At 42.6% G+C, this 27446-nt stretch overlaps 1 protein-coding gene across 10 annotated transcripts in view; it reads left to right on the top strand.

The window, feature by feature from the left end:
* Nucleotides 1–27446, top strand: part of RBMS3 (RNA binding motif single stranded interacting protein 3) — a gene marked incomplete at its 3' end in the record, with an annotated part of 742271 nt that overhangs the window by 656785 nt on the left and 58040 nt on the right. For all 10 annotated transcript variants that reach the window (XM_083405003.1, XM_083405001.1, XM_083405007.1 and 7 more), the window contains 3 exons: nt 2028–2074; nt 18584–18680; nt 24946–24996. In XM_083405003.1, coding sequence (XP_083261129.1) covers nt 2028–2074; nt 18584–18680; nt 24946–24996 — 195 coding nt within the window. The remainder of the gene's footprint in view (nt 1–2027; nt 2075–18583; nt 18681–24945; nt 24997–27446) is intronic.

Below are 27446 nucleotides of genomic sequence, written 5' to 3'. Positions count from 1 at the left end.
CAAAGCGGCTAACAATCTCCTTTTCCCTTCCTCCCCCACAACAAACACTCTGTGAGGTGAGTGGGGCTGAGAGACTTCAGAGAAGCGTGACTGGCCCAAGGTCACCCAGCAGCTGCATGTGGAGGAGCGGGGAAGCGAACCCTGTTCCCCAGATTACGAGTCCACCACTCTTAACCACTATACCACGCTGGCTCTGCTAGTCAGCACTGTCAGTCAAAAGGGAAATAACCAATAATAGTATAGATTGCATTGTATGATTGGCCCACGGTTGGCATTAAGAGTTGACACTCAGTTCCTCTGATTCCTTTTACATTTTAAACATTATCACACGATCTGAACACCCCGCTCATTGAGTAAGCAGAATAAACGGGGTAATGTGTAGCACAACTGTATTTTGCGATGTCAGTGGTTGCTGTTACCAGCGTTGCAGTTTTATCTTGTTTTTGCTGGTTTAAAAGCAACATCCCAAGTCATTGGGGTAATGTTATCATTACAGTACCACTAAACATAACTGGCCAGGCCTAATAATGATTGTGTCTCAACATAGTTTTGCTGGTTTAGTAACTGATCATTTGTCTGTAAGAAGGAAATAAATGTGAACCAACTTACACTTTACACCATTTAACTGTTGTAGTTTGTATCCTAGTCATGGTCTATAAGGGGCAGGGCTGCAGCTAGGGGGTGATGAGAAAGGCCCCCTCCAGGGGTGCAGGCGGGGGGGGGGGGCTCAAAATTGGTTAAAAAAATAAATATTGGATTTTCTGTGAAAAAATTCATTACAAGGTGAAGTGTGTGAGGAATTGAATGGGTGCAGGGGGGGGGTTGGAGGAGAGGTAGAAAGACGAGTTAATTTGTCCATGGCTAGGGGGCGCAATCTGGATGGTTCTGCCAGGGGCATAAGATCACCTAGCTATGGCTCTGATCCACAACAGGATTAAAGTCTCCGATACAGAAAAGCATGATTGCTATCTAAACCGAGCATTTTAAATGCTTGACACATGCAACTAAAGAAAAATAAAATAACAGACAGCACAGAAGGTGCAAATCAGTGGAAATAAACAGAACACATTTACCGGGCAATTGTATCCTATTTCTTGGAGAATAAAAATATCTACATGGTGTTGCATCTTTCACCTCCATCTTTGGGGGCAATTCAAGAGGGTGCAGGTGAACCAAAGTGGTTTGCAAGGAGAGTAGAGGAGAGAACTTTGCACTGTGCTTACTGAATGAATGAAGTGGCCAAATGGTCATTTTTCTACTTCATTACAAAAAAACACCACAATTCCTGAGGTCTCTCCCTCACCTATGAGCTCCTCATATAATGTAGTACATTCTGGCACTGCTTCCTAGAATGACCATTCTGTAGCCACATGGGGATTCTAGGATATAAGCTTTGTACAAAGAACCTCAAACCCCTCTAAGCACAAATGGGGCTTTCATAAACTCCAGAGAAATATTACAACTTGCAATCCTACTAAGGTTCCTGGAGTCCAACCCCATCATTCCTGATCATTGGCCATACTGCCTGTGGCTGATGGGAACTGGAGTCCAACAACAGTCACACAACGTTGGGGGATGAAATTGTCAGCCAACGAGGGCTTGTGGGCCACGATATACCGTTTTATAAAGAGCCATGCACGGGATTTTTTTGTTTTAACTCAAAGCGGAAAAAGACCACCCATGCACCACTCACATTTGCGAAGCACAACCTGCACACAGACACCACAACATTACAACATTTCTTCTAAGTTCCTCCGCTCTCGGCAAGAGAGACAGAAAAAAACAACAATGCCTCTTTTATGGTGAATGAAGACTTTTGTGAAAATAGAAGCAGCGTTTGGCACAGCACGAAACTGACATCAATAGAATGCAAGTTTTTAAAAGCACTAAAAGTCAATTTAAGACCAAAAATGGGGGGAAAGGATTATATAGTGGGTTCACTAATTTCTCCCCTTTTTCGTTGGTTGTTGTGTGCATGTGTGATATAAAAAGAGTAACCTTCTGTTTTCCCCCCTAACTGTGTACAGGCTGGCATGGCCTTGACATATGACCCCACGGCCGCTATTCAGAATGGGTAAGTAGCATATACTTTACTATTTAAAAAATACTACACAGCACCATGATCTCCCCCTGCCCCCAACTGGTTTCCAGCAGCAAAAATAATAATAATAAAAAAATCATTTAAAGAACAAGTCACCCACAAAAATGCTGTTGAAAACAAATTTAAGCTAGCTTGTCAAACATAAATGCTAGTTTACTTTCCCCCCCTTTTTGCATCCTGTTGTTTATATCATCTAGTTGACTGTGAAGCCTTTTCTCGTATCCATTTGGCAACTGCAGATTTACGTAGGCTTGCACGTTCTCTGGCGAAGGAGTCATTCTCTTTCCCTGACAGCAGATATGTTCTGGCAGTAGATAGTTCCCTCAGTATGCCTAGTTCCTTCACTCAAGAAGCATACATATTCAAATTATCTTCAGGACTAGTGAAGGATCATTTCTCCCCTGAATGCCCCTCATACCAAAGGTCTTTCTTCTTCTTCTTCTTCTTCTTCTTCTTCTTCTTCTTGGTATTTGTCAGGCAGCGTTTATCAGTGCATTTTACACTTCCAAACAACCATTTAAAGGTGTTTCTGGTCATCTTTTAGCAAAAACTAGCAAATGTCCCAAACCCCATCCCTCCACCCTCTTGGAGAAAGATCCACTCATTTGAAGAGAAACATTTTTTTACTCTGGAGTAATGGCTCCCTTGAAAGTTCAAGTACTCCCATTCATGGGGAGTGACTGAGATAAAATTGTAAGCTTCTCAATAATATACATTTTCCTGTGTGGACAATCTCCATGACAACATCGCAGTTCACATTGGCTTCTCGATCTGTCAGAGAGAGAGATTCTCCATGTGCACATAAAGTAGGCATCATAATAATAATTTATAATAATGATTTATAATTTATTATTTATACACAATACATGTATGTGGGAGCCATTTTTGGTTGTTTCCATGCATGGGTTGGTGACTTCCAAGCAGGGATATCACCAGAATCCAGCCTCAGAATTTCTCCTTTGAATTTCCAAGAAACTGGAGGTTGTACTGGGCTTTTGATTCATGAAGGTTCTTTCCTCTCAGCAGTCTCACAGGCTCCCTCTCACACAGCCCTCTCTAGAGAACTTGACGGATGACATCTTTCCCTGCCTTGTCATCCACAGAAAGGGTTGCGCATGGTTACTGTAAAACAGACTTGCTGGCTCCAGCTCATCTTTCTCATTTCTAATCTGATATCACGGCAATGAAAGCCTCCAATGTAATAATGCTTGGTAATACTTAAGCTTTATGTTAGCCCAGGGATATTGTTCATGAGCTTTTTGTCAGAACTACCTATGGGCATGCCACACAAGGAGATAATGTTTATTTCTGAGGATAAATATGAGGCATTGGCGTTGTACAACTTCATAAAGACATAGTGGTAGTGAAATTTTTGGCACTGAAATACAGCCTGTATAGGAGAAACGATGATGCATTTTCCAGCCGTGGCTTCCTTCTGTGATGTAGACGTTGAAATATGTGAGTTGCCTGCTAGTTATCAGCAATGTGTCCTGAAGAACTCTGTTGTAAACCAGGTGTTATCTTGTTAAGGACGTTTGTAAATCTGTCCTTGTAGCCTGTGTATATACACCAAAGATGTTAGTATATCAAAGAACAAAATTACGATTGCGGAGTGTAGTTACAGATAAATAAATGATCTCCTGTCATGTGTGTTACTCCATATAAAAGGTAAAGGGACCCCTGACAATTAAGTCCAGTCACAAACGACTCTGGGGTTGCAGCGCTCATCTCTCTTTAAAGGCCGAGGGAGCCGGTGTTTGTCCACTTCCGGGTCATGTGGCCAGCATGACTAAGCCGCTTCTGGTGAAACCAGAGCAGTGCACGGAAACGGCGTTTATCTTCCCGCCACAGCGGTACCTATTTATCTACTTGCACTGCATGCTTTCGAACTGCTAGGTTGGCAGGAGCTGGAACCGAACAACGGGAGCGGGGATTCGAACCACCGACCTTTCGTTCGGCAAGCCCAAGTGGCACAGTGGTTTAACTCACAGCGCCACCCTAGCCACATGCTTTTAAAGTCTGCCATGTCAGATTGTGGACCTTACTGGGTTTTAAAAATAATTCGTTATGCCTTTTTTCGTTGAACTTTATGAGACTTCCATTGAAATCTACAATTTGATACAATAAATAGTATACCTTATTCATTCAAAAGTACAGCCGATTACGTCTTGTGTGTTTATTTTTTCGTGTTTTGCTACACAAGGAGTGTTACACTCCCACAACACATTTTATGAACTAGAGTATTTTCTTGTCTATTAATTCATTGGGATTATGTGTCTGGATGCCAATTTCAACTGATATTGAGTGTTCCTGATTTCAAAACCTTTTGAGCATTAAGAGAGACAAGTGAAACCATTATTAGTTAGAAGAAGCTACATGTATGGCAGAGGGGGTGAACTGCATGTTTCATACTAACAATGTCCTGGGCCCAGTCCAGTAAGTGCTCATAGCATTTAGACATCCAGCTGGTGCTTGTGAAACAGCACTCGTTCTTGCTATTGATGTAAAATAATGAAATACTACATTTTCCAGTTACAAAAAATGAAATTTTTTCTGGGGCAGTAGTAACATCCCGTGGGCTTGTTGTTTTGTTGTTTAGTTGTTCTCTGATTGATTGAAAATGGATGCCTTGTTTTTTGAGGTAATTTTGAATTGCGCACTTGATTGACATGGGAGCATTCCCTGGACTAACTGAGGAAAACCCCTTTTGGTATGTTGAGGGTGGGAGCAAGTGGTAACAGAACTGACAGGAGGAATACTAGGAGACAATTTGGGGGGTGGGATATGAGGGTAGAGTAATGGGAAGAGAGACTGGGGTCTAAAGGTTTAGCTGGAAAATGGCATTTATTTATGTTTGAAAGCAATACTGTCATAGGGAAAATGTTTGTATTTAGGACTACTGAAATAGCATAACAAATGCTGCTGTAGTAGAACAGTTTGGAATATAGAAAAATATGTATTTATCACTAGCTGCTTGAATTGTAAATCTCATGTTGCTAAGATGATCATCTTCCTCACCATTATTTATTCAATTTATTAGCCACTTGCCACATAAGGAACATCCAAGCAGCTTACAACATTTTAAGAGCATGAAGCATAACTTTACATCATAAAAGAACAATACACTTCTAGCAATAAGGTAGAATTTACATTTGGAAGTTAGAGAATTCTATTTGTTTTTCTTATCAAATACATTTTAAAAAAAGAAAAGTAGCGAGTTTTGAGTGTCTTGATAAACACTCATGTCTTTGAACTCCTATAATGCTGCTTGCTGACCTGGATAGAGAATTGAGAGGTGTGTGTGTAAAATTAGCCTGCTGTACAAAGGAAAAATTTACAAAGGTTGTCCACTTTTGCCTCTGCCCACCGCTGACATGTGGCCCCTGAAAGCTTTGCCTAGAATGGAATGTGGTCCTTAGGCTAGAAAAATGTCACCCACACCCTTTGTATGATCTTGTGAGATTTGGTGGAGTCAATCAGAAGCAGTGTTAGAAGAGAATATGCAAAGGTCAGAGCAGTTAGCTGCTGTGAGAGATGGAAGAGAGCCTTTTTTGAGGTTTGCTAAGGCTAAGAAAGCAGCAGGTGAAGAGGGCAGTAAGTTGTCTTTCTTTTGGACTAGAAAGCTCTGGAGAAACCAGAAAGACAGGGCAGGGTTCCAGTGTGCCAACTCTTCGGATGTCTTCTTAACTTCTGATCCTTTTGCTTCTCTATTGGTCTGAAATGGGATTTCTAAACGTTCCTTGGTAGAAATAATTACGAGTGAGTGAGAAAGAATTTTTAAAATGTATGTATTCCTCACTTTTCAATGGAAAAAAACCATTCCAAACCCAACCAAGGTGGCTTAGAGTTATGGAAAATTGAGGGAAGAGAGAAAAAAGATGAATTCTTTAAGAGGAAATGAATAAAGAAAAAAACTTGTTTACGTCCAAGTACTATGTCCAAGTACTTGTTTACGTCCAAGTACTATGTCCTTCCTACCAGACCACTGAATTCTCCTTAAGCAACGAAATCTTGTCTTCTCCTCCTGAAAGCTTAGGAAGCTGCATGAGCGTCTGAATACCTATTTTATCTTAAGACTTATAAGAGAGCATTTGCAAGTTATTACGGTGAAAAGTCCTTGACATGAAAGCTGAGAGAGACATGTGGTGTGTGTGTGTGTTTTGCTCCTTGCTGTTGCTTGAGTATGTATTTTCCAGGCTTAAATGCTATTTAGATAACTGCTTCTCTTTAACTGAAAAGGAAATGGTTAGCTGCCTATCAAGTCCTGGGCTTAAGCATGCCTTTTTTGCAAAAGTTGCATCAAATGTGATTCACGAAGAGCTTATTCCCAGCTATGAGTATTGGGAGGTTCAAGTAGGACGTTTCTCTCTTTGTATACTTTCTTACCCTCTACAGTCTTTCATCTACATCGTACCTCGTACCTTCGGGACCGCCTCTCCTGGTATGTCCCACAGAAGAACTTACGGTCTGCAAATAAAAACATCCTGAAGATCCCAGGCCACAGAGAGGTTAGGCTGGCCTCAACTAGAGCCAGGGCTTTCTCGGCCGCAGCGCCAATCTGGTGGAACGCTCTGTCACAAGAGACTAGGGTCCTGCGGGACCTGACATCTTTCCGCAGGGCCTGTAAGACAGAGCTGTTCCACCAGGCCTTTGGTCAGGGCGCAGCCTGACTCCCTCCTCTGGCAATCTGCACAGAATCTTACTTAATGGTTGCCATCAATTTGATTTTAATTAATTTTTATAATGAAAGGTTTTTAGAATGTTGGATTATTTTGATTGTTGTTAGCCGCCCTGAGCCCAGCTTCGGCTGGGGAGGGCGGGGTATAAATAAAATTTATTATTATTATTATTATTACATTGCATCCATCTAAGTGGCAATGTTTTTAACCTCTTAGGGGGAAATATTGTCCATGTGATGGAAAGGATTAGAACAGAAAAGAGCAAAAACACACAGTTCTGGTTCCTTGCAGGCTTACTTACATTTATTTCATTTTCAAACTGAGTACCCTATAAATCCCAGTACTATAATCATGTACTGATCATTTTCATTTAGCATCTCTAGATTCATTTTGCTTATGTACTTAAAACCAAAATTTGTCAGCGAACCAGAGTCCACTCCTAGTGGCCAACACAGGAGTGCTAATGAAATAGAGAGAACTCGCCAATATTCCTGGTGAGCCAATGAAATATAAATGCATTCAGAACCCTCTTTTTTTAAAAAATAAAAGGCTCTTGCTTGATGACCAAAGAGCACCAGTGGTGTGTAAAATGTTCCTATCTCCTCATTCATTACCTCATAAGTAGGACACCTGCAAAATATTACACAGCTATGTTTGAAAGCTAAAACCACAGACATTTGTTGTCAAGCATTTAGTGTGTAGGCAGTACTGAACAGAAATTTATTGCTGTTTTCTTTAATTCCCCTTCTCCTCCACCCCTTCCCAGAGCCTAGTATGCTTGCCACACATATTTTGAAATCTTACTTTTTATTTATTACTGAAATGAAATTTCTGTCAGATTATTTTTGAAATCTTTTTTTCTCCCTGTCACTGTCCCCATCTTAACACAACTAAATGCCCGATTGCTTACTTTAATTAACTGTAAGGTCTAAACTTCAAGAGAAAATAAACCAGCCTCTCCCAAGAGGTTTGTTGCTCCAACTCATATCAGCCAAATGGTCAGGAATGATGGGAGGTATAGTCTAAAACACGGGTGTCAGACTCAAGGCCCGCGGGCCAGATCCGGCCCGGCAGAGCTCCTCATGCGGCCCGCGTAGCTGCTGCCGGCCGCCAGCGCTTTTTTTTTTTTAAGGAGAAAGCTTGTGTGTATTCATTGAGGGAAAGACCGGGGCGGGGAGGCGGGGTGGCAGCACCGCACATTCAGAGAAAAGGAGGACGGCCCCGGGGGCGGGCTGATGCTTTTACGTGACTGACTGGCTCGAGGTTGTGCAAACAAGGCTGGCCTTTCCCTCCGCACGAGCAGCAAAGCGGGAAAGGAGGCACGCGCCGTCCCACCTCTTTCTCCCCCCCCCCAGGAGAGAAAAATGCCAGACAAGCCAAAGTACGTTCCTAAAGGAGGGCTCTCCCCTCCACGCTGCCCAATAGCAAGCCACAACCATTCCTGCTAGCCAATGGCGAGACGACAGAGGACTTTCCCTTTTCGGGCGGTGGAGTTTTGGCGCGCCAGCCGAGCTCGGGGGATCAGAGCGCCGGATTCACGCCTGCTTAGCGGCTCGCTCTGCAGAGCTTTCTCCGAAAAGCAGTTGTTGCGGAGAAAGAGATATCAAGTTATAGGTTCCTCTCTCCGCGCCTCCCTGGTTGGCACCAGCAGCAACCACACGAAAAAGCGTGCTGGTTTCTAAAGAAATCTCGTTCCTCCCAAGGCACGTGTTCACTTTTTGCAGAGAGGCAGTTGCAAGGCGAGGAAAGCTCCTGGTAATCATAAAAATCCCATAAGGATAATTAAATTGGGATGGGGAAAGTAGCTGGGAATTGCATTAGGGCCACGATCCGCAAACCGCTTCCTCCGGAGCAAACACTTAAATAAATCCCAGTGGAACTTCGACCTTGCTTGTCAACATAATAGAGTGGTTACTCCTGTCGCAGGGTCTATTGTTCAAGAAGTGGCAGTTTAAACTATTTGCAGGCTACCGATCCACATCAGCCGCTAACGCAACATAAGGAGTTTGTGGATTGGTTTGAACGTGACCATTTGTGCTCTGCGAGCAACCCCTCGCTGGGGAGAGGCTGTTTAGCGCGGGAAAGACTCTTGCCTTAACCCTTGCAGAGCCGCTGCTAGTCAGCCGTACTCAACCCTCACTGTCGCCAGATATGGCTGGGAAAGACTCTTGCCTTAACCCTTGCAGAGCTGCTGCTAGTCAGTGCCTGGCAGTGCCGGGCTAGATGGACCAATGGTCCGAATCGAATTGTTACAATACTGATGAGACAAATACACCAGTCGATGGCAAACCTTTATTCTGAATGCGGGGGGGGGGTGATTTGGAATCACTACCCTGCTCCAGTTTCACCTTGTCAGTCACTAATGCAGATTAAAATGCCACCCACACAAGCGAAAGCACATATTGGAAATCAGGCTTTGGTAGTTACAGCACGTTAACCAGTCTTGAGTAAGGTACCAGTACTTACTGCCTGGAATAAAATTGGCGTGATGCATGTGGGTACTGGGAAGACAAAAGCAAAATACTGCTAGATACAGGACTCACGGGATAAATAATAATAATAATAATAATAATAATAATAATAATAATAATAATAATAATTTATTTATACCCCGCCCATCTGGCTGGGCTTCCCCAGCCACTCTGGGCGGCTTCCAAAAGAATATTAAAATACATCAAACATTAAAAGCTTCCCTAAACAGGGCTGCCTTCAGATGTCTTCTAAAAGCCTGGGAGTTGTTGTTCTCTTTGACATCTGGTGGGAGGGTGTTCCACAGGGAAGGCACCACTACCGAGAAGGCCCTCTGCCTGGTTCCCTGTAGCTTTGCTTCTCGCAGTGAGGGAACCGCCAGAAGGCCCTCAGTGCTGGACCTCAGTGTCCAGGTAGAATGATGGGGGTGGAGACGCTCCTTCAGATATACTGGACTAGGGCCGTTTAGGGCTTTAAAGGTCAGCACCAACACTTTGAACTGTGCTCGGAAACGTACTGGGAGCCAATGTAGGTCTTTCAAGACCGGTGTTATGTGGTCTCTGCGGCCGCTCCCAGTCACCAGTCTAGCTGCAGCATTCTGGATTAGTTGTAGTTTCCGGGTCACCTTCAAAGGTAGCCCCACATAGAGCACATTGCAGTAATCCAAGCGGGAGATAACCAGAGCATGCACCACTCTGGCAAGACAGTCCGCAGGCAGATAGGGTCTCAGCCTGCGTACCAGATGGAGCTGGTAAACAGCTGCCCTGGATACAGATTTGACCTGTGCCTCCATGGACAGCTGTGAGTCCAAAATGACTCCCAGGCTACGCACCTGGTCCTTCAGGGGCACAGTTACCCCATTCAGGACCAGGGAATCCTCCACTCCTGCCCACCTCCTGTCCCCCCAAAACAGTACTTCTGTCTTGTCAGGATTCAACCTCAATCTGTTAGCCGCCATCCAACCGTGTATAATTCCCGTGTATAAAGCCGTGTATAATTCCCTGAAGCAACAATACCTAAGGCACGGGTGTCAAACACAAGTCATGTGGCTTATTAGGGAGGGTCTGCTTATTATTCTGCTTAAAAGTCTGAGCGGTAAACTTTGGATATACTGACCACTTCCATGTCCCTTTACAGTGGTATAGGGACCATAAACTACAATCAAATAACCCAAAAATGTCCAAGAAAAGAAAAGTTGATGCAGAGGGAAGGCAATTTCAGGAGAGATGGGAAAGTGAATACATGTTTGTGATTAATGGAGACAAGCCGGTATGTCTTATTTGCTATGAGGCAGTGGCAGTGATGAAGGAATACAATTTACGCCGGCACTTTGAGACCAAACATGGAGCCAAATTTGCTAACCTTAGCCACCAGGAAAAGCAACAAAAGGTCCAAGAATTAAAAGGTAGCCTGTATTCACAACGGAATATTTTTGCAAAAATGACAGCAAAAAATGATGCAGCAGTGAAAGCCAGCTATCTTGTGGCTGAAGAAATTGCGCGAGCTTCAAAGTGCTTTTCAGAAGGTGCATTTGTAAAGCAGTGTATGCTGAAGGTATGTGAACAGGTGTGCCCTGAGCAGAGACAGGCTTTTAACAATGTCAGCTTGTCAAGAAACACCATCACAGACCGAGTCAGGGACCTAGCCTGTAATCTTAAAACAAAGTTGGCTGAAGAGGCATGCAGTTATCTGGCATTTTCATTAGCTGTTGATGAAAGCACTGATAATACTGATACAGCTCATCTAGCTATTTTTGTAAGAGGTGTGAAGGAAGACTTGTCGGTCAGTGAGGAGCTCTTGGATGTGGTCGCCATGTATGGGACAACAACTGGGAGGGACATCTTCAATGCAGTGGAGGAATCCGTAAATAAAATGAAATTACCTTGGGAAAAGTTGGTGGGACTTACTACTGATGGCGCTCCAGCAATGTGTGGGGAGAGAAATGGCTTGGTTGGACTGTTAAAGGAGAAAATGAAAAAAAGTAATTGCCACACGCCGCTGATAACTTATCACTGCATTATCCACCAAGAAGCTCTGTGTGGCAAGGTTCTGCAACTGGATAACATAATGTCCACAGTCACAAAAACAGTGAATTTTCTACGTGCACGGGGTCTGAATCATCGTCAGTTCCAACAATTTTTGAAGGAGGTGGACATGGAACATACAGATGTGCCATACCATACAGAAATAAGGTGGCTGAGTAGGAGCACAGTTCTCAAGAGATTTTTTGAGCTTTTGGAAGAAATTACTCTTTTTATGCAAAGTAAAGGGAAGCCCTTGTCAGAACTGTCAGATCCAAACTGGCTGTGCGATTTTGCCATGTTGTGTGACATAACAGAGCATCTCGCCCAACTGAATCTGAGGCTGCAGGGCCGCAAACAAGTCATAACCTCAATGTATGAGGCAATAACAGCTTTCCAGGAGAAACTGCGCCTATGGAAGTCACAGCTTGAAAAAGACAGTCTTGCCCACTTTCCTATCTGCCAGAGCATCTCAACCTCATTCCCAGGTACTTTTTCATGTGCTCGATTGGGTACCAAAGTGAATCGGCTGATTGATGAATTCAATCGACGCTTTTCTGACTTTAAAGAACAAAACTTAACCTTTACCAGCTTTGCCAATCCCTTCAACATCGATGTTGACAGTGCACCACATCACCTTCAAATGGAATTAATAGAACTTCAGTGCAACAGCAGCCTGAAAGCGAAGTTCCAGGATGCGACAGTCGACGACTTTTACCGTCTCCTCCCCCCTGCTTTGATGCCACAGCTCCGACTTCAAGCTGCACGTGTTCTGTCCATGTTTGGGAGCACCTATCTATGTGAACAGATGTTTTCAGTCATGAATCTGAACAAGACCAAGCTCAGATCACGCATCACTGATGATAACCTCCATGCTGTTTTGCGGATTGCTACAGCACAAGACCTAACGCCAGACATCGATGGACTGACCTCAGGAAAACGATGTCAGCCATCTAGTCAGAAAAGTTAAAAAAAAGTTAATGCCTTGTGTTTGCCATATGTGTAATAAACAGTGTTTGGCAATATACAACCGGCCCTTTGAGGGTGACCAAACTGCTGATGCGGCCCCCGATGAATTTGAGTTTGACACCCCTGGTCTAAAAAAATCAGGAGGGTATCAGGGACAAGCTTATATAAATTTATGTTGTCATTCAAGTAGTTCTAATAAGTGATTAATAAACTCCATCTTTAAATAAACTTATTGTCCCACCGAGTTCCCTCATTTGAATCGTTACAGTGCAGTCTTAGACATGACTATGCTCTCAAGTCCGTGTGTATATGATTATAACGTTAGGCCTATATATAAGATCCCAGATCCAGAAAAACCAATCCAGCAATGGTGACTGATCAATCCCACCCCAATATTCAGCAGCATATGCATACTGCAGTAAGTAAACATATTACCATTTCCAAATTATAGTTATTCATTTGTTGAAGGTGCCTCACAAGCATCAGAACAATATCTGTTGGTAAATATTATCCTGTAACTTCTTAAATTACATTTTAAATTTCTTATCCAATATAGGCTGTTAGCTGAAGAAGTCCAAATACATATTAACAAAATTTGACTTAACATGTTCTTAGCTTCAGCAGTTATCCTTATTTAGATTTTACTTAACATACATGGACTCAAATGTCGCTGGTGATTTATAATCACCTTCCTTTACGTTTTTAACTCGCAATTTTCCAAAAGACTGTTTTCAACTCCGTTCTCAAATTGTACTGGAGATGTTGGAGGGCAGGCTCTTTTCTTGTCCTCTTTAATATTATGGGATGTGGTATCCAATATCATTAATAATGTATACATTTTGTCTACCAGACCAATGACCATATTTCCCCCTTAACTATAAATGCATGATCTAATTTGAAAATATGGGAACCAAAGAAGATTTTTGTGTACAGTGGTACCTCGGGTTACATACGCTTCAGGTTACAGACTCCTCTAAACCCGGAAATAGTGCTTCAGGTTAAGAACTTTGCTTCAGGAAGAGAACAGAAATAGTGCTCCAGCGGCACGGCAGAACGGGTTACTTCCGGGTTTTGGCGGGTGCCCATGCGCTAAATCGCGCTTTGCACGTGCGCAGAAGTGCCGAATCGCAAGCCGCGCGTGCACAGATGCGGCGCTGCGGGTTGTGAACGTGCTTCCCGCACGGATCACGTTCGCAATCCGAGCATCCACTGTATAACAAAAGTCATAGGCAATAAATAAAACACATCAAAAAGTACACAACCAAATGGAAAACAATTTCCACATAAATCATAAAATCTGAAACTAAGAATACAGCATCAATATCAATCACAATTTAAAATGACATAGGTAAAAAAAAGAAAAGCAATTTGAAAAAACAAAAACGGAGCCCTCTCTGCCCAGCAGCAGCAGTCCTTTATGGAGCCTGTCAGGCCCCACCCCAAGCCAAGTGGAGAGGAGCAGGCAGGGCCCTTCAGGCTCCCAGCAAGTGTTTATGGAGGTCCTGGGCTGCCTAGTTGACAAGACCTGCCTCTGGCCTCACTGATATGGTCCCATGGAAAGGAAAACTATAACTTAATTCATTAGTAATATTGTAACAAATAGAATTATATGGAGGCACATAATTTGACCATTCAAAAGAAAGTTTTCCCCCCATTGTAATGTTTCCGTATATTACAAAGTTATAATGATGATGATAATTTTATTTATACCCACCCTCCCCGGCCAAGACTAGGCTCAGGGTGGCTAACCCTGAATATAAATACAGTAAAAACATTAAAAACAAAAACAAAAACAAGTTGATTAAAATATAAGTTAGAATATAGTTTAAAATACAGCTTAAAATGCAGCCTCGTTTTAGTGGTAGCCTATAGATCAAAGGGACGCGGGTGGCGCTGTGGGTTAAAGTCTCAGTGCCTAGGGCTTGCCGATCGAAAGGTCGGTGGTTTGAATCCCCGCAGCGGGGTGCGCTCCCGCTGTTTGGTCCCAGCGCCTGCCAACCTAGCAGTTCGAAAGCACTCCCGGGTGCAAGTAGATAAATAGGGACCGCATACTAGCGGGAAGGTAAACGGCGTTTCCGTGTGCTGCGCTGGTGCTGGCTCGCCAGATGCAGCTTGTCACGCTGGCCACGTGACCCAGAAGTGTCTCCGGACAGCGCTGGCCCCCAGCCTCTTGAGTGAGATGGGCGCACAACCCTAGAGTCTGTCAAGACTGGCCCGTACGGGCAGGGGTACCTTTACCTTTACCTTTATAGATCAAACCCATAAGGGGATAAAATGTCAAATATTCACCGGGGCCAACTATCCATGCTGGTCCTACATGGGCCAGCAAAAAGAGCCGAGACGAAATTTATATACAGACATTTACAGTGAAAACATTTTGACAAAGGAATCAGTCATCAAGCTATTTGAATCGTAAATTTTTGCAGATTTCACTGAAAGATAACTCTACCATCTGTTTTAATAAGTAATACAGGGTTCCAGAATAACCTGTCCTTCATCATTATAGCTACCCTTCCAGGCTAAAGTTTTTATTCATTTATTTACAGTATTTATATAGGCCTTTTGTTCTCTGCCAAATCCATTTTCTCTAATTTAGTGACTTTCTACCACCTCTTTTAATATGGAGGCAGATAATACCAACGTTTTCCTTCTCATTAGCCTTGCAGTTTTCCATCTTTTTAGAGGCAAATTAGTCCTTTGATGTTCACAGACAAGGTCTTATTTATTGTTATGTATAGCTGCTGTTCAGTTCAAGAAAAGGACAGAGGAAAAAATGGGACGTAATATAGAAATAGAATTAACTGACAAAGACTAATTATCTTTAGAAGGAAATTTCTTATTTGAGCTAGAAACAAAAGCAGAGGGAGAAGTTTGTTTTAGCAAATTGGTCAAACGTGTAAAATCAGTCGGGCGTCCTCTGTTGTTTAATGTTGTTCAACTATAGATAAGGCCCAACAAGCTTCTTCCATCTTGTTTCCAGAGACCCAGTGTCATTCTAAAAATATTTAATTAATAGGTAATGTCTCATTGCTACATTCCCCCCCCCCTATTCAGACACATCATCAGTGCTTAGGGTTGTGTACCTATCACAACCTCAATTATTATTATTTTACCTTTTATTTCAAAAAGGTCTTCATTTCATATTTTCCTCAAAATAGCCTCCTTTCTGGAGATTCCGATTGCAGAGACATCACTAGCCATTGTCCTTCAATGGATTGAATTTACATCAGCCCTCTAGGCTAATCCAATGGCAGCTGGACATCTGAATGTCAAATCCTTTTAAACCTTTGAAATTGTTCTTCCGGATAGCCTAGATTCCCCTTGAGTTTGGATTTTGAACTCCTCGGGAATTACTCTTGAGCCTCAAAGTGTATTTTCTCAGTAGAGAAACTACTCCTTTTGCTCTTTACTTGACAAAAAAATGATGAAATGCCTCAATTTCCCATCAATAGTTAGTGAATCATTATTGCTTAACGAACGTAATCACCAACACTTGGAGAAAGATCAAAGCTCAGTAGTGGAGCACATGTATTGCATGTACGTAGAAGGTTCCAGGTTTGGTCTAGGGCATCTCCAGTTTAAAAAGGATCACATAGTTAAGTGATCTGAAAGATCTCTATCTGGGATCCTTGAGAGTCACTGAGAATCAGAGCCGTTTCCTCTACCCATCAGTTAACTTGGTTTAGCAATCCGTTACCAACTGATACAGCACATAATTAGGTTGTTTAATTATGCATCTGTTGCCAGAACAAAGACTTGTGAGTTTCATTTGGATTCATTCAATTATTTTGTCTATTCAACCTTTGAAGATCTGCTAACTGTAATTAAACCACGCTCAGTTCAATAAAAGACTCAAATGATTACAGTAAATCATGACTAGAGTTCTCTATGATTGATAGTTCAGTCCTTGCAATTAAGCAGTAGTGCACTTCATTGAAGTAGTTCAGTGGTTACAGAACTTCACTCGATTAATAATAATAGTTGTAGTCAACAAGTGGTTATCTTCATTGAAAAGTTCCATTGAATAGTCACCTACTAGTTCCAAAGCAATAGGCCAAAATATGAGTGCAGGTGGCGCAAGGTGTAAGTGCATCTGGCTGTTAACCAGAAAGTTAATGGTTTGAGCCCCCGACCCAGGGACAGCTGTGGGCCGGATTCCTGCATTGCAGGGGGTTGGACTAGATGACCCTCAGGAACCCTTCCAACACCACAGTTCTATTATTCATCATACAGAAAGCCCAGATTGTGACGCATCTCTTCCCCAATACTTTCCATAGAATGTGGTCCTCCTGACTGCTGCATACATGTATCAGGAAGTTTTAAACATTTTATCATTTTTTAAATATTCTGCTGGAAGCTGCCCAGAGTGGCTGGGGAAAGCTAGCCAGATGGGTGAGGTATTATTATATTATTACATCAGCTTTTTCCTCTCTGCTCTCCCCGAGTGGATGAGTAAACTCTGCTACGCAGTCATACATGACATGGTCCTAGTTCCTGCTAAGGTTTTACAGGAGGGAAGCAGCAAACTCCTCTTCCTCAAGTACAGTGGTACCTCAGGTTAAGCATTTAATTCGTTGCGGAGGTCTGTTCTTAACCTGAAACTGTTCTTAACCTGAAGCACCACTTTAGCTAATGGGGCCTCCTGCTGCTGCTGCGCCGCCGGAGCCCGGTTTCTGTTCTTATCCTGAAGCAAAGTTCTTAACCTGAAGCACTACTTATGGGTTAGCAGAGTGTGTAACCTGAAGCGTATGTAACCTGAAGCGTATGTAACCTGAGGTACCGCTGTACAACTCTCCCAGTCCTTCACTGGAGCGAGGGATTTCCAGTATCACAGGCGAGTGGTTCAAACAGAAGCAGCCATTGATGCCCTGCGGAACTTCCAGCACATTCTTTTCTCAGCCTCTCACATATGCACAGGTCACACCTTGCCATTTATTATTATTATTATTATTGAATCTATACACCTGGAGGTCTCAGGGTGGTTCACAGAATAACATCAGAATAGAAAACCACAAGATACATAACCAAAATAAAAACAACAACCCAATAACCGCCACCCCCCAAAAGAAACACATTTTGCTTCTACAGTTGGAGTTGATGTCATAAGAAGCAGAGTGGGAAGGCGTAATTTAATTCTGCTCCCATGTCAAGAATGATTTAATAGATAGTTTTAATTATCCATCTCTATCTGATAGGGATTGCAAATCAATCAAACTACGGCATCCTCCATTCTCTTTATATTTCACACATAACGTTCCCATCCCATATCCCCCCCCCCCCCGTCCCAAGGGGCTGTGTTTTAGTTGGGTTGTGAACCACAGGCAGCAAGTGAACTAGATAAGATGTGAATTAGATAAGAAAGTTTGTAGGTCTTGGTTCTGTTGTATTTGAAAGTTTGTAGATTTTAGCTGGCATCTGACTTTAAAATTGCTGGAAACCTGAGTAATAAAATAAACTCTCTCTCTCTCCCTCCCTCCCTCTCTCTCTCTCTCTCTCTCTCTCTCTTTGTTATTCTCCCAACATCATGGCCATGATCCAAAGAACCGACTGTTCTTGTCTGTAGCCCAGAAAAATGTAGCCGTCTAACTACTTAAGAGCCTCAAGTCTGCTCAAGTTGGTTGAAGCAACTTGACAAATCCATTACATCATTTGTTAAGGGTTCTTGTGAAGCTTCATTGAGTTTTAATCACCAGCCAACATTTTATCTGCAGTTCCTCTCCATTGCCCAGTAGTGTGCAGATGCTCCGCTTAAAGTCTTCTGCTTTAGCAATCCCTGCCTTAAGTGTACCTCTACTCAATTCTCTTGGTTGCTTCCGAGATTGTGATAATGTTGCCTTTATACCTCCATCATTTGTTGCTGCCTCTGCTTGTCTCTCTTCCCTCATCTTCCCAATCAACTTAGATCAGGCAAACCTGGCCCTCAGATGTTTTTGGGACTACAGCTCCCATCATCCCTAGCTAGCAGGACCGGTGGTTAGGGATGATGGGAGTTGTAGTCCCAAAACATTTGAGGGCCGAGTTTGCCTATGCCTTAGATGCAGGTGGGTGTTGTGTCAGTGATTCAGGCTGCAGCCAATCCATGCCATCTCTGGCCCAGCTGTGTGTTGCACCCTGCTGTGGTGGATCTAGTGAGCTGCAGCAGTTAGGGCTGTTCCCAGCTTCTTGACCAACACATGTGAAAAGAAAAAGGCACTGGGTTGCTGTTTTTCTTTTCTTTTTTTGTGGGGTGGGGAACAGGACTCCTGTTTGTGTTTGGCTGTGTTAATTCCTATGAAAAACAGTTCATTGCAGCATGTCAGTCCATCACCTCAAGACTCTTCCTTTTGTTTTGTTTTTGTTTGCAGATTTTATTCCTCACCGTACAGCATTGCTACAAACCGCATGATTCCACAGACATCTATCACGCCATTCATTGCTGCTTCCCCTGTCTCTACATATCAGGTATGTTGGAACTGCATGGGCCCCACATGTCCCTAAGTGAGTCTTTGTGATTTGCATGTCAGCATGGTGAATTGCTGCAAACTTTAGTCACACTGTTATATAAACTGTTTTGGTAGCGTTTAAAATATATGTGCATTTTTGTTCTAAAATTCCTAGTGCGTTCAGGATCTAGGTGTATTTTAAGTAATACCCCTACTATGCATTCTTCATATTTCAACCAGCTTTTCAGATAAATCTCTGTTTGTTTGTTTGTTTTCAGTCAGTCCTACCCAAAGTTGATCACACATAGGATGTTTTCTTTTGCCGTGGGTAGAAGGTTGCCAGAATATATTTTGTCTCCTTTGGGTTTTAACGCTTCACTCTGTGTTTGTTATAACTGCCCAGTGAGATGTACGCCTCTTTAAAAGTACCCATAAACTAAAAACTTGATTTTACAGTAATACCTTGGGTTGAAGTAGATTCGGGATAAGTATTTTCGGATTGCACGCTGCGGCGACCCGGAAGTAATGGAGCGCACTACTTCCGGGTTTTGCTGCTCGCGCATGCGCAGACAGTCAAAATGACATCACACGCATGTGCAGAAGCGGTGAATCGCGACCTGCAGACGCGGGTTGCGTTCGCTTCTGGATGCGAACAGGGCTCCAGAACGGACCCCGTTCGCATCCAGAGGTACCATTGTACAGTGGTGCCTCGCAAGACGAAAAGAATTCATTCCGCGAGTCTCTTCGTCTTGCGGTTTTTTTCGTCTTGCGAAGCAAGCCCATTAGTGGATTAGCGCTATTAGCGGTTTAGCGGCTATTAAAGGCTTAAGGGATTAGCGGATTAGCTGCTAAAAGGCTATTAGCGTCTTAGATCAGCAGATAAGCGGCTTAGCGAACAGCTGTTAAGCGGCTTAGGGGCTTGGGAAAAAGGCTGGGAGGGGGGGAAAAACCCCAGGAATCGCAAGGCATTTTCGTCTTGCGAAGCAAGCCCATAGCAAATTCGTCCTGCGAAGCACCTCCAAAACGGAAAACCCTTTCGTCTAGCGGGTTTTCCGTCTTGCGAGGCATTCGTCTTGCGGGGCACCACTGTATTTATTCTATTGCATTTATATTCCACCTTTGTTCCAAGGAGCTGAAAGTGGTGCACAGGATTCTCCTCTTCCTCATTTAACCCGCCACAAACAAATCTGTGAGGTAGGTTAGGCGGAGAGGTGGAGACTGGTCCAAGGCATGTGAGCTTTGTGGCCGAGTGGCGATTTGAACCCTGGTTTCCCAGGTCCTAGTCAGGCAGTCTTAACTACTCCACCACACATGAAGACTGGCATTAAGAAAAAAAGGGACGAGTTGGAATAAACAATCATATTTAAAAAAGGTTTCCTGTGTTATCAACATAATGTATTCTACGCTTTCCTACTCCCAAAGGTATCTTCCACCCTGACTACTGCGCTGCCTTAATTTGGCAACATTTTGTTCAATATTTCCTGCAACAACTTCTGTCACTGCTTAAAATAAACATTCTGCATAGCTCTTACCAGAGAATTGCACTTTTCTTTTTTCATGGCTCCTTAATTCCATGAAAGGGACGTGGGTGGCGCCACAGAGCCTAGGGCTTGCCGATCAGAAGGTGGGCGGTTTGAATTCCTGCAACGGGGTGAGCTCCCGTTGCTCAGTCCCTGCTCCTGCCCACCTAGCAGTTCGAAAGCACGCCAGTGCAAGTAGATAAATAGGTACCGCTCCGGCGGGAAGGTAAACGGTGTTTCCGTGCGCTGCTCTGGTTCTCCAGAAGCGGCTTAGTCATGCTGGCCACATGACCCGGAAGCTGTACACTGGCTCCCTTGGCCAATAAAGCGAGATGAGCGCCACAACCCCAGAGTCGTTCATGACTGGACCTAACGGTCAGGGGTCCCTTTACATTTACCTTTAATTCCATGAAACAGAGGGCCAAACTACAAGTGGCATATTGAAAGGAACCATCCAGGGGGTACCAGTCTGAATTGGGAGCCTAGTAATGAGGAAACCATTCCCATGGGAGTGAAAGGGATCTCCCCCGCCTTCATGATTTTCAAGTGCAGGGAGCCTGCTCAACACCATGTGCCTAGAAGCAAGTCTAGGACCTCACACAGTTCTTTCTTCTCCATGAGAGTTCACCCATAACAATAGGTGGCAGTGCAATTTAAGTTTTCTCTTCCAAACTAACACATTTTGGCTCTATTAAAGCGAATACTATGTTTTACATTACCTTCAACGCTTTATCAGTCCGTCCTGCAACATTTTCTCACATTTCTTTAGATACTGTCTTAACTGATCTATGTGTCCTATGTATGGTATAAGAAATAATAGCACATTGTAGAATATGCTTTGTTCACCAGGGGTCTCCCACACAATGGGTTTATGTAACTTTAACTTGATTATGGAAATGCTTATTAGTTGAAAGATTTGTTAGCTTTTTGTATCCCTGAGTATGAAAGCACATACTGCCTTAAAAAAAAGCATGTTTGACAAAAGCCACTTTGAACAAAAGGAAAAGGTAACCCTTTCCTAGATTATATACTGGTTTTCTTACTTGTATGCCAGTGATTCTCCCTTTCCTACATGCAAAACCAAATCAAATGGCCCTTATTAATATGTAGCATATAAATGCCTTTGTTCATACAAATAACTGGCCATCACCAGGTATGTATCAGATAAGAAAAGAGTAGAAACACCGCAGAATAAATAAATCAGTTGCGAGCAATAGGAGTTAAATATTGAGGGACTGAGTTAAAGGAGACAACTGATTTTGTTCAGGTTCAGTTCATGCAGAAATTGTGATGGTCGATAGATAGATAAGCATATTTAATAGATGGGCTTTAATCTACTTAGGGTCCCACGTTTATAGGCCAATGAAGGGTCCAATTACAGAGGCTGACAAAGCTCACACAGTTACCTGGTTCGGAATACAAATTTGTCTGTTTATAATGCTCTAAAAATTATGAGACAAACATTTTTCTTTTTATTTCCCACAAAGTTTTTCTACAGTCTGAAATGAAAACCATGAACAGTCCTATCAGATGCCTTAGTTGTTCTGTGGAAACTACAGCATTTGCACCCAATACCAAATATAGTTTTCACTGAACAGCTGAAGCATTTGGGAGGAAGTATTCAGTCCATTTGGTAGAAAATGGGATTTGGGGGGGGGGCACAGGGTTGGCTGGTTTTCTGACCAATCCGTTCTGGTGAGTAGTCTGGTTGTTGTATTGAACAATTGCAATGTTCAAAGGCTCATGTACTACGGAACTGCATAAGCCTGCTCTGGATGTTATTCATATTAGAGATAGTACCATATGTTTCCTCAAGGGAATTCTGTTATTTAGCCGCAGATGATTCTGTTGAGATTGTGTTTTCTAAGTATATCAGAGGGACAGTGCCATGTTGATAGCTAGGAGAGGAAGGATAATATTGAAGAAAATGCAAGGAAGCTAGAGGTAGAGATAGTAGGATTTCTTATAAACAAAAGTGTCAGCAGAAGTGGATGTCAATCACAGGAATAGATGAGGTGACTGAACACAAGGGAATATATAGCGTAAAAGTTCTAATTTGTTTTTAGGGAAGGCGGGCAGGTAAGATACAAATCTTGCAGCTTTGGTGGCTATGAAGTCTGATAATAACAAATAAAGGCAGTGAAGAAATATGGGTTATTCAAAAGAGGTTAGGGAAGTTATTTTGAATTTTCTGCCTAAGGATGTTTCAGGAGTTATGGCAGTACATAAAAGCAGAATAATTTTATGTGAAATAGGTAGATAAGATACGGGGCGCAATGGGCAGAAACAGGGGAACAACTTTTGTTTCTGAAACATCTGAGGAATTAAAACAGATTCTGTGGAATGAGGGGGAAAGTATTTGTCAAACAAAACAGAGAGGGGGAAAATGAGTACATGACCCAGAAGGAGTAGGTGTAAACTTAAAAGGTTTTAAAGTTTTTTTCAAGAAAGGAAGACAGAAGATGTTTAAATGCCTTTTGAGATATACATTTAAATGGATGAAAATCCCCAAAGGCAAAAAGAAGGGCGCAGACTGTTTCCTCTGTAGAAGACTTATCAAATGAATTAGCAAAGACAGAACTTGGAAAGGAAATTTCCTGTTCAAAGAAAACATGCAGTTCCATTTCTCATCACCGAGTGGCAATGCTTCCTAGCCAAGCTTGAAATTCACTTGGTGGTATTTGCCGATTATTTCAAAATCATCACTTTTACCGCTGCCTGAAAATGGATCATCCCCTTATGAGAATTCATACCAACTGGTGGCAAGCGCCTGATATCCTGTAGTCCTAAACGCTGATAATCAATATTTGAAAAAAGAAGAGCCTTTGTGGAATGCACGCACGCACACACACACACTGCAAGTTGTGGTTACTTTACTTTATTTGTAATCAGTTATTCATATTCTATGATCACTTCTACAATGCAAAATTGCTAGGGAAATCTGAAACATTTACTAAAAATGCCACCAAAGGAAATGTAGTTGTCAGAGCAATAGTCAGAGTGAACTTTGATACTTATTGACTCAGACAACTTGAATGGGAAGGCTGCAATGTCACCAGAGTATTTTGCTTGATTTCTAATTGACATGAATGACATACTTTGGGGATTATGATCATCTCCCTTATGGAACACGATTTGCTCAGGCTCTGTAGAATCATTCTCCTCTGTTATATGTTGTGTTATGGTAAGAGCTTTGTAAATTGATCAACAAACAGTGAGTACAGTGCACTTCTGAGTAGACAACACTGGACTATAGGCCTGATATAAGACAGTTTCCTATATTTCTAGCTGTTCTTTGAAAAATATTTATCCTATGACCTAAGGGCGGTGACAGTATTCATTGAGAAACTGGGATATTTTCTGAAAGGCTACTGAACTTTTAACTTCCTACCAATAAGAATTTAATTAGGTTACTTAGGAATCATGCTTCTCAACTTTTGAACTGTGCTTTTAATTTAAAGAGGATTTGGTCAACATAGGATGTGCACATTTCTTGCTCAAGAGCATGCTAATTATTCCAGAGTAAATGCTAGCCATCATTCTCTTGAGTTGATTGATTTTCCTGGAAGCCCATTTATGTAATGTGAAAACTGTCCCTTAATTGTCTAACTCTGTAATATATTGCTTTGATTGAAGTCGATTAATTTTATCACAAACACCAAAAGCCTCTGTCAGTAGTACACTTGTTTGTGTGTACATCTCTTGTGTGTACATTGACTCAGAACAAAATTGTGAGTCAAGTAGCCTGAAGTCCATAAACCACGGGTATATGCCCTCTCGACATAAACTTGCCCTGGTTCTATTTTAGTTACAATATTCAGCATTATTTGTTAGTTTTAGTAGCATTGCTTGCCCATTTATCAGCATAGCTGTCAACTTACAGATTTGAAAATAAGGGACCAGCAGCCAAAATAAGGGATTTTCCAGGCACAGGTATGTTCAACTTCGGAGCCCCTCCGAGCCAAAGGCAGAAAGCCCAGCAAGCAGCCAAACGAAGCCTCAAGCGGTGGTTCCCACAGCGCAGCAACCCGGCAAAGGGGATGCAGCAAGGAAAACCACCGGCACCTCTCTGCTGGGAAGCACTGAGCAAAGGCGAGTCCCCAGGCAACGCGGCCGATTTGATTGGCACAAGACATGCAAGCTCCACCCCCCCAGTCGTTCTTAGACTCCTTATTGGGTGAGCAACGCAGCCAAGCAACACAGTTGGAGCCTCCCTCCTCCCTGGCCGGCAGGGAGGGAGGGAGAGGGGCTGCTTCCTTTGAAACCTGGGAAATTTAAGGGGCATCATCAATAAGGGACAGCAGCGGGACACGGCGCTGGGATAAGGGATTTTCCCGCCAAATAAGGGACGGTTGACAGCTATGTTTATCAGGCTCTACTTTCGCACAACATTTCTCTCTATGGGCTGCCACCTGCATCAACCTTGCACCTGTGCTCCTACCTGCAAGGTGGACCGTTGGGGACCAGAAGGATGATCAGAATTGCTGCCATGCAGTTTGCAGGATGCATCTGAGCCCACGGCATCAATCTTGTCTATGAACAAGGCCCTGCTATTAAGATTGAAAACACAAATCTATAGATGATATCTGGAAAAAAATTACATCCATTAACTTGCAGCAATGCGGCTGCAGTATTTTCCAAAGTGCTACAGCAAGTTTCAATTTGCTATGTATTTTATTCAAAGCACGATTATTGACCAATTTGGGTGTGTGGCTTTAATTTTTTTTACACCATTGTTCTAATATAGTGCTTTCTGATACACAGGTTCAGAGTACTTCATGGATGCCTCATCCGTCATACGTTATGCAACCAACAGTAAGTGAGCATACATGCACACTTTTCTTGTTTCTTATTTTTTCTCTGGGAGTTAGTGGAACTTGAATTTCATGGTTGTGGCAGGTTTACCGCGGTTACTCAAGTTAGTTGAGAATTTACTGAGAATAATATCAGCTGCAAAAAAAGCCAAGGATTAGTGGAATAGTTATTAGGCAGATCCGAGTTGATAGATTCTGCGCATCTTTGTTGTGTGTGATGCTAATGTGCATTGTAGTTATAAATCATATGCACAGTCAAGGGCAATACGGTTCAGTTTTCAGCTGTGTAGGAACTCTTGAGTATTGAAGTTTCCCAGGCTGAGGTTTAATCTGACTTTTAAAAGACATCTGAAGGTACTGTTTAGGGAAGTTTTTAATGTTTGCTGTTTTATTGTGTTTTTAATATTCTGTTGGGAGCTGCCCAGAGTGGCTGGGGAAACCCAGCCAGATGGGCGGGGTATAAATAATAAATGATGATGATGATGGCGGCTTGTGGGAGGAGCCATAGCTCAGTGGTAGAGCACGTGCTATGCATACATGCCTGTGTGGAATCCTTGGCATCTTCAGTTGATATGATCAGGTAGCAGTAGCTTGGAAAGACCTCTGCTCTGAGACCCTGGAAAGCTGTTTGTCACAGTGGGTTAGAAGGACCAATTATTTAACTAAGTGCAAGGTCACTTTATGTGTTACGGGGTAGCTTGGCCTTCTGCATAACCCCGCTAAATAGTTATGAGGAATTTAGTGTGCTTCAGGTGTAGATGTGCAGCAAATCCTTAATAATAATAAGTTGACATTTTGATAATGGGTTCCTGTACTACTGGTTGCAGAATCTGGGGCTAAACTGGAAGTTTAAGCAGAATAGGATCCAGAAAATAATTGGGACAATGCTGTTTGAGGTTTTGCGTAACGATTCCTGGGTTGGAGTGTTGACCCTCAAATCTCCCTGTCTGCTTATTCTGCCAGCAAGGGGATCAGGGCAAGTCCCTGAGTGGGTTCCAGGTGTCAGGTGTGCTGAGGACATCCCTTAGGGGAGCTCCCAGCATTCGGTCTAATTTGCACGGAAATATTATGTTAGTAGGTATGCTGCTTGGGAGGGTTCTGTGCTCGTTAATGATGGTAAGGGAATTGCAAAGTACACTTTGTGTAGTCTATGAATCATTACATTGGGGAGAGCAGAGGAATTGCACTCCTGTGTATTCTCAGTTGCCAGGATGAGCACATCTGCTGCTACTCCTGTTTCATTCTTTTAAAAAATAAAAAGGGTCTTTATTGTTGAGAGGAAGGAGCTGTACTGAATTGCTGAAATATTCAAACGGATGCAAGCAGTGAATCAGAGATGGCATTTAGAACTACTGTGATTTGTTTGGATGACTCCTGTTTTGATAAGTGCTCTCTAAAGCATTTTTTTTTAAAAAAAAATACAGCTTATCCGATATGGTGAAAATTCCAAACTTTAGTATTGTGACAGCTTCACTGAAAAAGAAATAAGTATGTAACTTCCACTTGTCTTGCAAGATAATGGGGAAGATTTGTTGTGAGATGGCTTGAGATTTAGCTGGATCCAAAGACGCTTCCTCCTTTCTGGATCGAGCCCAATGAGTATTTGCAAATTTGCACAGCTGTTCTGCAATATATGGCATAAAATGGTATTTTCTTAACATAACCCCGAAGATCACTTTTGTAAGGGAAATTTGCACCACTATTCAGGCTTTGTTCCTGGGGTGCTTAGAGGACCTGACAGGGCACTTGATAAATAGTGGCTTATGAAAAGGCAATCAGCCACCAGGTTTTGTCTGGTAAATAATTTTGCCTTGCTCCTCTTGATAGTGAGCCCTTGATTGTTTCCCGTTTTGGATTTCAACAGTTTCATCAGAAGCGGCTCAGTTTGAAAGTATTAAGTATGGAGAGTCATACGCTTAATCCACTGGACAATTTTTGTCTACTTGATTTGGAGATATGGGAGACTGATAGAAAGTGAGGCTTTGGTTTATTTTTTGGTTTTGTTTTCTGGGAGCATCAGTTCACTTCTCAACGTAAGTATGACTGTTATAATAGATAGATAGATAGATCGATAGATCGATAGATAGATGATAGATAGATAGATGTCCATCTGCTAACATAATAGGTTTTGGTAGTGAGTTCTGCTGTGCATGAAATTATGGGAATGACTTTTAGTGGCTTGGAGTAAATATGCGTAGAATAGATATAACATACTCACCTACATGCAATATTACTCTAATCCTGATTTGCAGCACTCTGGCTCATCTGCCACTGCTGCCCTCCAAGTGCTATTTTTAAGACCTCTCACACACACAGTCTGCAGTCATTTCAACTGTGTTGAAATCTGCAGCATAAATTCGAGCCTCTACAATTTACATGCAAGAGCCATTTCTATTCTTAAGCTGGAGGCGAGGGTGTCATCCCCTTTAAACCACATATTTCCCTCACTTA

The sequence above is a fragment of the Podarcis tiliguerta genome (assembly GCF_965153285.1).
Source record: "Podarcis tiliguerta genome assembly, chromosome: 12".
Classification (NCBI taxonomy): Eukaryota; Metazoa; Chordata; class Lepidosauria; order Squamata; family Lacertidae; genus Podarcis; species Podarcis tiliguerta.
The sequence above is the reverse complement of the archived record's forward strand: the minus strand, read 5'-3'. Positions and strand labels throughout refer to the sequence as shown.